The sequence below is a fragment of the Euwallacea fornicatus genome, chromosome 22 (assembly GCF_040115645.1).
Source record: "Euwallacea fornicatus isolate EFF26 chromosome 22, ASM4011564v1, whole genome shotgun sequence".
Classification (NCBI taxonomy): Eukaryota; Metazoa; Arthropoda; class Insecta; order Coleoptera; family Curculionidae; genus Euwallacea; species Euwallacea fornicatus.
In genome coordinates this window covers 2,842,946-2,852,807 of record NC_089562.1, presented here as the reverse complement: position 1 = coordinate 2,852,807, position 9,862 = coordinate 2,842,946, and the positions used below count along the sequence as shown (strand labels likewise).

Here is a 9,862-nt window from a genome sequence, read left to right as displayed (position 1 = left end):
CGAGACTGACTCAGCTTCAAAGGTACAAGATATAACTACTCTAGTGAGGTAAGTGGGTGGTATGCTCTCTAAACTCTCTCGCTCTCTCTCCTTGCCTCTAACTCTTGCGTAGTAGGACCGAGTCCTACGTGAGAAGATACGTAATACGATAGGGAATTATTTCTACAAAGCTAAAAAAATTATTTATAACCGCCAAGTTTCGACGTTAACTATTTATATTAGTAACCCTTAGATAATCCAATGTCGAAGGTGCTACAAATGGAAGAAAACTCATATTATCATCTGTGAATATCCTGGAATTGGTGGCATTAGTTCGCAGTTTAGATTATTCCAGAGAAATACTCAGAACTGAGATTACAAGTCTTTTTAGCCCTTAGAGCAGGATAAATGCATGTGGACGAGATAAGGGCCAAGGGTGATTTACGGGATGGAAAATTCGGTCTTCAGAGTTGAAACTAATTTCGTTGAAGGTAGACGAATTGCCAAAGTCTTCTTAAAAAGAAATAATTTAATGTAGTTTGATTACAGAGTTGTTGAGAATCCCCTAACTAAAATAGGAACTAACATTCAAAAGTTCTGGGGTCAATCGATCAGACTTAGATTAAGTTAACTTATAAACCCGACTTAGCTTAAGCAGGCCTTCAAATAGGTGTTCAGTGCATGGAGCGTGAGGTAAACGAAAATGTATGTTTAGTAACTTGATTGATTCGAACTGACTTGAAGGTACCAAACTGGAATCATTAACAAGAAATCTACAATCAGTTGTGATGTCTGCAGAAGGGATAACACGTATAGTTAGTAAGAAGAAGAAAAAATGAATAAGATGTACCAAAGCAAATCATTTTAGTTATTTATTATGGAATGGCAAGATGTTGAAGAACATTCATTTATAAACAATGCACTTCTTAATAAGAAATTTCTACAACAAAAGTCCTTATCTGAAGAGGCTCCAAAGTTATATCAAAATCATCGGCTTTCAATGGTTCTTTCACCTCCGCTGGTCCGTTTCTATTGAACATGATCCTCTGGACTTCCTCAGACCACTGATTGGCTGAGAGATTCGTCTCACGCAGGCTTACGATTTTGAAAGCAGTAAACAATTCCTGGAACAATATATTCATTAATTAATTCAGTCGGAAAAATACTATTGGTGAGTAATACTAAATCTTGATAAATATACAGGGTGAAAAGAAAATACATCGAAGCCGCGGCAACGCAGGAACGTAGCCACGAGTGTAAGTTTTACCGAAATAATTAGCATTTGAGGTAAATGTGGCATTATTTTTAACAAAATTGAAGAGGATTGATTTGAGGAAGTTCTCAAGAAAACTGAAGTTAAAAAGGTGCCAATTAAAGTTGTTGGTGTAAACATCCTGTGTATTTTTGTCGAAATGAGCAATCGTGTCTGTTAAGATGATCCTATATGAGGGTCCATCCTAAAGCTATCCAAATCTACCTTAAGCTAATTCTGACATTATCTTCCTGTAAGGCACTACAAACGCCTAAAATTTCCTTTAAAGCATCATAACTTCGAGTCCCTGCATCCCCGGGAAAAAATCTAGAAACTAACACAGGATCCAGAGGTAGCTCTATTATGTGAAAAAAGTGCAGGTGGCGTCATTTAAAAAATGTCACTTTGTGACGTCCCGCTTTTTTTGGGAAACCCTGTATGGTTGTCACTAATTTCGAAATTTACCTTCATTGGCCTCATATACGACCCCATAATAGTTCTCTATGAAATCACAAATAAACCGATGGGAGCCCGAGAGATTGTTAACTGGACACCCTGTATATGCAAAATTGTGTAATTTAGGACACGACTGAGAGCTGTAGGGTTGTTTTCAGAGATGAAGGCATTTGAGGTATGAAATGGATGGTTAACAGATTTACCAGAGACACACTTACTTGAATATTTACAGTTGATGATCCGTAGTTATTAGTTTCTTCTTTCCCCACGAAGTTTTCGAGTCTAAGTAGGACTGTAGTCGCGCTCCATGGCTCCACGGTCAAGATATGAACGTTTCTGGGTAGAGATTCATCGTTCACACCAGAAAACTGAAGGAGATTGATTAATTTGAGACGTATTAAGAAATGGCAATACAGGTACATACCTGCATAACGTGTGATTTACTATAGTCTTCAAAAGATTGGTCGTTCGATGAGGAGAAGAACGTCCAAGAGTTTAGATAAACTTGCTGCGAAAGTTCCTTTGCAGTTAAATCTTCATTTTCTTCGAGCCCTGTAACCAAATGAGCGCATTGTTGTGGAATCTTCAAAGGCAAGGAAAAATACTATAGTTATTAGGTATTACAGTATTTTTCCATTATGACCAATCTCCTAAGGTATTTGGTGCTCATGAGATTCAGATAAGAATTTGATTTTCAATTCATATGCTTCAATCAATAATTTCAAGGAAGTTTTATACAAATATTTTCTTCTGAACGAAAAATCGGCACGGCCCCAGTTGGAAATCAGTTTTCGGTAACCGGCCAAAGTGCAGTGCCGTGCAGGTTTTTTTTTTACTCTAAAATTTAGAATTTCGCTTGATTTTTCACAAATGTTTCTCCCAAACTATGATAGGATTCACCTCTGGTTTCTATTATTTAAGAATGATAATTGGACGGAAGTTTGGGAGCGTTTCAACCAAATTAAACACTCTGAAAACGCTGCGGGGCTCGGACAACGTTAGAACTTCCATGCGCAAACGCACGATAACACTGAATGATTTACAAGAGCGACTCATAGACGTAGAATTACATGATGAAAGATCGATAATTCATCAAAGAAAAATTTGAAACATTGGTCTTTTTCTCCCTCCTGTAGTCCTAGCCTTTGGTGTTAGGAGTGCAGAATTAAAATGAACCATTATTGCCTTGTAGTTGTGTTGTGTGCCTCACTAGAAGCACGAAAAGGAACATTGATACAGATAACGATAAGCACATCCCCTAAAACCACACTATTTCAGGAATTCAGGCAGATGTGTCTTACTTGTTTAGTCAGACAAGTCATAGACGTAGATGTAAGCAAAATGCACCAACAACTATTCCTTTTTATCCTCCCCCCTTCCTCCTTTCTTGTACCTAAATTCTACATACCAGTGAAGAGGACATAGTGAGAACCGCGAGTCACCACTCCGGTATCGTAGGCTTGTTCGTTCAAGGGTTGACCGACACCACAGCACTCCTTAATGGTATTTCGATGGATCTGCAAAGGAAATTTTAAAATAGCCCCATAGCAGGTGAGAAAATAGTGCTCCCGAAGAGATGCAACAAGCCTAAGACCTCACCATGAATTCAACATTTTGATAGGAGATGCTTCCTCCGCCTTGAGCCCTGTCGGTGAGCAGTGCAATACCAGCTTGTTCGTTCTTCAAGGTAACCCCGGTCACTATTGGGAAATAATTTCCAGCTTCTGGTTCGGTGACGGTCAAATTCCATGTCGGCCTGAAATCTCTGATACGTTCGATAATTTCCCTGCCATTAACGTCAGTGTAAATTTTATCGTCATATTCCAAATCTGTGGTGAACCTGGCGATCACTTCAACGCCATTCTCGTCGCTAAAACAATAATTTTCGTATGAAACCATAGGATTTTTTCCATAATAAATGATAACTTACTAAGGCAATGGACCGACTAAGTAATTAAATTCCACATATTTGGAACCACTGTAGTTCCTAGCAATAAAGCTTCCCCAGTCGTTGAGCTTCCAATGGGTTTCAGTAACCAATGGTCCTGTGTGGGTTGTGAATGAAGGTGAGTCGGACAGAGCCTTAATCGGGATATCAGGATCTGGTCTAAAGATGTAGTTCGATGATGGGTTATCCTCAATGGCGCCGGAGTAATACAGGTATTCCACGTCTACTGAAACAGTCCCATCTTTGGTTTTCCTGACTATTTTTGGTCCCTGAGTTGATTCGGTCCAGTCATTCTGAAAACCACGAGAAAGACCATAGATACCACTGCTGAGATGGTCAAGGTTCCATTGCTCAGAACTGTAAATCTTGAGGTGAATGGTGGATGTGTTGCGTGAAAAAATCAATGGATATTTCGTTCAGACTCCTAACAAGAGGTAATAACTCTTCTATACATTAACTTGTACGTATAATAAAAATTTCAGTGCCTTCACTAGCAAAGGAACTGAAGATAAAGAGAATTTCAGTGATTCAACTAAATTACTCATTATAGCAAAATCCACATTTCAAATTCGATCTACAAATTACTAACTTACTATTTGGTACTCATCATGGTATTTTGGTCTCGCCTTCTGAGTCTTTTGGTAATAGAATGATTTGTAGCCCAAAGGTGGAATGTTCTCAGCTTCAAACACTAAGTCGAATTTAGCTTTGCTATCTCTTCCCGGAGTAGTGAGGACCGATTCGTGTACGGGAAGAATCTGGGTGGTTAGCTGGTTTCCTACCAGACATAGAGATTAAATGTAGCTAATTCAATTTTGGGATGAGGTAATCATCAAATTCTTTCTTCTCTACTACCTTACCTTCCGGGTCAGTTACGATGATCTCATTAGAGTCTTCGACTATGGGCAAACGAACGAATCTGGTCGCAGGTTTCCCCAAGGGATTATACAGGGTGACTATGAAGTTATCTTGGTTCTCTGTAACGTCGCATTGACTTATATTGAGATAATGGCACGTTGTGAAGGTCGTGTCTTCTACTTTGGTCAATTTCCTAAAAAAAAATTATATCAAAATTTCTGTTCTGAGTCAGTCATATTCATTACTGTTACTAATTAAAAATGAATCGTGCAGTAAGAAAGATATTGAAGTAAGTTACTTACGACAGGGCTTGGCTCGTAACTTCTTCACATTTGATGATACCTTTATGTAACAACCGGATGTAATCGTGGGCTACATCCTCCCTTTCAGTTCCAGTCATAGCGTCATGGTGTTGGAACACACCCAAAGCTTCCCTCAATGTGTTAATTTTGGTAAAGTCGTCTTCAGATGTTGCATTGGTGAACACTGCCAATTGTTTGCATACCTGTACTCACAAAGCCTTTAACAATCCGATCTATTTGCATTGGAGCGAAAATTCTTACTTGCATAAAATTGTTGCTAAACCGTCCATAACCTTTTCCAGTGGGTCTGGAAGAGAAGTAGCCGGTCCAATACTGGCTAGCTGAAGAAGCGTACGGGAAGAAGTCATCAGTTTTGAGGTCTGATTCCAGGTTTCCTTTTAAGGATTTATGGACCGCGTTGAGGTAGCAAGAAGGTGTTGAATAAATTACGTTGTACTTAACACCGTCGATCTCTCTTCCGTTCATATTGCTGTAATATAAATGATTAAAGAAAGAGATTTAAGGCCCATCATAGCATACCTTATTAGCTTGTCCATGTTCAGGAAATTCTTCATGGCATTTTCATACTGGAAATCGTCACCCATCGTGACAAGTAAGTTATTGGAGGGATATCCAGCTTTTGCAGGGTTGATCCAGTTATTGATGAAATCGGTTATCTATAAAGACCGATTAAATTTTTTAATTCATGGGAGTGATGCAGAAAAGCTGCGTTATAATTTAAAGTTCGGAGGACCTCTATCTGAACCTAACAAAGCGAAGGTTTTAATAGTTTTCGTGCTGACTCAATCTGTTCTGTTAAGGAAACACTTATGTGAACATGTTTTCATGAAAGTTCAAATGCACTTATCATGTCCAATTCACTGTAGAGAAAACTGTAAACAACTGACTTGACGGAGCTATTTTCTTACCTTCTGTTCGACGTTGTACTCAGGACTATCGGGATCATCAATAATGGGCTCATCAGAACAGTTCTCATCAAAGCATAGTCCGCCGGGCGCGCTGTAATGACGGAAGAGGATGTTGGTGAATATGTCCGTTGACTCTCCTGAAAATGCATTAAATCGCTTTTAATATTATTGAAAACTTAAATTCTACAAACATATTAAGGAACCAAATGTCCGTTAAAAAGGGAACCTATGGGGGGTTCGCTCACCTAAGTTGTCAGGACTACCACGCCAAATGAACTCAAGACCCTTGTTGTTGTTTCTGATACTCTTATCTTGGTAATCGATTCGGTTGAGGAAAAAGGCATCAAAACCAATTTGGGAGAAAATCGACGCCATTTCTCTGCTGTGTCCGAAGGGATCAATTTGCCAAGCTACCTTAGGACGTCCGCATTCGCCAAAGGTGTCATTTAGCCTCCTGAATAACGGGTTCAAGATATAAACGATTATGTTGAAATATCAGTGTTTTTTTAGATGATTATTCCATATAATTCAAACGATTTTTGTATCGGAGAAATGGACCACGTTACGATGAAATGTGTAAAAAATTTTACCAACCTCATACCCCATGTCATCTGATCAATGACCGTTTGATAGTACGTCGTAGCTTCGTCATTCATTGACCATCCTCCGCTTATGAATTCCAATTGACCGTTGTTAACCAACTCCCTGACTTGATCTTTGGTCTCCTCGTCCTGATTAATCCACCATTTCCAGAAGAAGCCAGTCTCGACATATATAAACCTAAAACGAAGTATCCACAAGTTCAACCAGAGTTCTCGATCATACTCATCGAGTATTAGGAGGCTTGTGCTTACCTTCTATCTTTGTTTTCTTGCAAAGCCTTGACGACATTTCTTAGAATGTATTGAACTCCAGCTTTGTAGACATTGTCATGAGCTGGAATCCAAATTCAAATTAAAGATAATGGACAATCCGTTGATATTGGGATTGAGCAGAGAGCATCATGAATGCAAATTTTTCTACGACGAATTGTACATATATGTACAGCGTTTTAGATATCGCAAGTGGACTTTATGAATTTACGAAGTTAATTAAGGTCTGAATAGTGTTTAAACACTAAACACTTTTCACTTCCCCCTGTGTTGAGCAGAGGGAGACTATTTCGTTAAAACCGCCAGTTTCTCGATTTTCTAATTTTCACAATTTTTCCCGAGCCTTCTTCCACATATGAAACTTTATAGGCTGAAGGAGGACGTTCGTTTGAAATGGATTTCAAGGGGAAGATCTCCAGAGTTTTAAAAAAGAACATACTTTCTGGATTCTGAAAGCGAACCAAGCAATCATGCTTGTTTCGCATTCAAAACTTACGGTAAAAAATTCTTCAAAACAGTCCTGAAATTGGTTATAATTTCCAGCATTTTAGAGCTTGTTTCGAGAGAAATGAGTCTGGAATATTGATAATTTTTTAAGATTTTCTGAATTCTTTAAAAGCCAAAATCAATGTCGGCATGCCGGTTTAGCAAATTTCAGATCGAAAATTGAAGATTTCTTAAAGAAAAAAAATGTTTCTAATTTTATCTTCTAAAATGATATTTTTAACGCTAGAGAAAAATGTCGATTTACATGGATATATTTAAAGGTCACTTTACACTAAAAATTACATTAAAAGCTCCTTCCGAGGGACAGAAAGCCGCCCTAAATATGGTTTTAACTGAGGTTTATTGCGAGTCAGTTTTGGAAGCACTAAGTATTCCTTAATTTACTTAAATAAGGACTTCGAGGTGAGTTTTTCTTCAGAAAACTCGGCTTATGATCCGAATTTGAAATGGCTTTTACAATTAAAAATACTCGAAATCCCCACTTTCCTTTCCAAAAAAACATCTGAGACGCTACAACCTGTGGTGCACTTTACACAAAATGAATTATTTTCTACTTACAGCCATAGTACAGCTGTTCGTAGGTCTTGATCCATCCCAAGTCATCATGGGTGTGTGGAATCAAGTGAATGTTCAAATGATCATCTTTAGTTTCATGGCAAGACTAGAAATAAGCATAATACGTCTATATTATAACTTCAGTTTTTTTTTCTAATATCTTTGACGTCATTCGTCCAAAAGGCTTTCAATTAACTTTCTGAATGAGAATTCACCTGGTATCCACATTCAGCTTCGGCCTCATATGCCAACACAACTACTGCCACCAAAACCAGAAGAACTTTAACCCGTACCATTTTCGAAGTTACATGCAACTAATCATCTTAAGCCCTCAAATCGTTTAAATAGGGTTTAACAATCTTAATCAATGATTATATAAATAAAATCATCAGTAAATAAAAAGAAAAAATTCAAGTGTTTGTGAAAACCCAGTTTGATTAATGAGCTTGTTAAATATTTATATCAAATTTGAGGAATGTAGGAAGATTTTATCTATGCCCCAGATACTTCACGCTTCCTCCTAGAAGGTTTGTTCATATGTGAACCAGAGTAGCTTATCTGATGTTATGGATGTGCTTTAAGACGTATTTACTTTCAACAGCTAACTCTCGATTAAATGTCTTTTAAATGGGTGACGTGTCCGTTCTCTCAAGTACTTTGAGACCCCGATCATTTCTAAATTTTGTTTCCAAAATAAGTTGTTCAACGTTCCGCCAAATCTGCATTTATTTCCATCAACATTTACTGGATATTTTAAACACTCTGTATATCCAGCAGCAGCAGCAAGCAGTCTCCAAATTCCTCCCCAAACTTCAAAATTTTTGGCATCAAATTTTTATGGCTTCAAGTCAGTCTCTGTTGCTTATTTTGTATTGAGACCCTGCGTGCATTTAACCATATAAATTTACTTGAAATTTTGACTATGAGCATCGTATAGCGTACTTATTCAGCCTCAAGGGTCGAAAACGTTAAGTCTCCCTTTACAACTCAAAAATCTCCAATTTTACATATTTTTTTAAAGAGTCGTTCTTCGTATCTTTAAAACCAGACGAACTTCTGTGTAATATTTTAGGCGTGGGGCAGGCTGGAAAAACGGCAAAATGGGTCTCGGTTGAGACCTTCGAAAATTACAATTTTCCTCACTAAACAAGTGATTAGCTGAGTAACTTGGTAGCTGAAAGTAAGAAATTTAAAGTACTTAAGGGGCATTAAAAATATGTAAATGTGTATTTGTGCATTATGCTGACTTCTGTAAGTCCACTAAGCCACAAGCAATTTAACTTTCAAGTGTAACACTTATCAATTCTTAAAAAGTTTATTTCTCTGTTTGAACGATTTGAGTTTAAATTTCAACAATGCATAATAAGTATTTACTTAACTTACACTTTAACGCCAGATTAACTGCATGATAGATGGTATTGATAAATAAATCCTTATTTATTTCAATAACAATTTGTTGAAAGAAGGCTTAAATTCGGTCAAACGTGCTTTGATTCGGAGAGAGCATTTCGAAATTAAATTATCAGAAGTTATCATGCACCTCATAGAAATTTAAGTGAGCAGAAATGAAAGGTGACAGGAAAATGGTATTCTTTTGTAGGCAGACCTCTCTTTAGCGCATTGTTCACCTACAATATATCAACAATCTGATATCTTCAACAAGAAAAAAGTTTCCATAGAAATGGAGGAGTCCACCGATGCGCTGATTTGATCATTTGCTGTGGAATTTTTTTGGTGACAAAGTCAGCAGGAATTTATTACTTTGTCGATACAAAATATCAAACTAACTCTGAGAGAAACAGCAGAATCCCATCTTCAAATCTACTATTTTGGAGACAAGCTCATGTCAGCTCTTTCTTTCATTGCTTGAACCTACGAGGCCACCTTCATGGTTTAATATTTTAATCTGAGTTTCTATTACCTTTTACTACTATCGTTTCTCTCAGAACTTTCTCTCTTCTAACCATTCCTAAAAGTGTTTAAAGTCTGGAAGCTCTATTTTTGATTTAAGCCCTCTAATGATTTTGAGCTTTTCGTTATTATATATATATACCATTTGTTATGCATACAGAAGAAGAAAAAGAAGAAGAAGAAGAACGGGCCTTCAAGACTGGAAGACACCAAGATTGAGAGAGGTCACCGAAGATATAATGTCTCAATCTTGCTATAAGATGATGATCCGCGGTATGGTCAAAAGCCTTAGA

General features: G+C 37.5%; 1 protein-coding gene across 1 annotated transcript; it reads right to left on the bottom strand.

The window, feature by feature from the left end:
• Positions 1–819: 819 nt before the first annotated feature.
• On the bottom strand, positions 820–8,016 carry LOC136346125 (lysosomal alpha-mannosidase-like). The gene is made up of 17 exons (XM_066295022.1): positions 7,874–8,016; positions 7,662–7,764; positions 6,579–6,660; positions 6,319–6,504; positions 5,970–6,178; positions 5,725–5,861; positions 5,336–5,472; positions 5,057–5,285; positions 4,796–4,998; positions 4,496–4,686; positions 4,229–4,413; positions 3,618–3,928; positions 3,287–3,557; positions 3,096–3,204; positions 2,112–2,239; positions 1,906–2,055; positions 820–1,103 (listed from the first exon to the last, which is right to left on the bottom strand). The coding sequence occupies exons 1-17, from the start codon at positions 7,952–7,954 to the stop codon at positions 906–908; spliced, it is 2,910 nt and encodes a 969-aa protein (XP_066151119.1). The 5' UTR covers positions 7,955–8,016; the 3' UTR covers positions 820–905.
• Between the last annotated feature and the right edge of the window lie 1,846 nt (positions 8,017–9,862).

Excerpts from the sequence above, each read along its gene's own strand:
- LOC136346125 (XM_066295022.1), bottom strand. The coding sequence starts at position 7,954 with ATGGTACGGGTTAAAGTTCTTCTGGTTTTGGTGGCAGTAGTTGTGTTG. Across the intron at positions 3,929-4,228 it reads ACCATGATGAGTACCAAATA|AATGACTGGACCGAATCAAC; the intron begins GTAAGTTAGTAA and ends CGTGGTTTTCAG. Across the intron at positions 1,104-1,905 it reads CATCAACTGTAAATATTCAA|GAATTGTTTACTGCTTTCAA; the intron begins GTAAGTGTGTCT and ends ATATTGTTCCAG.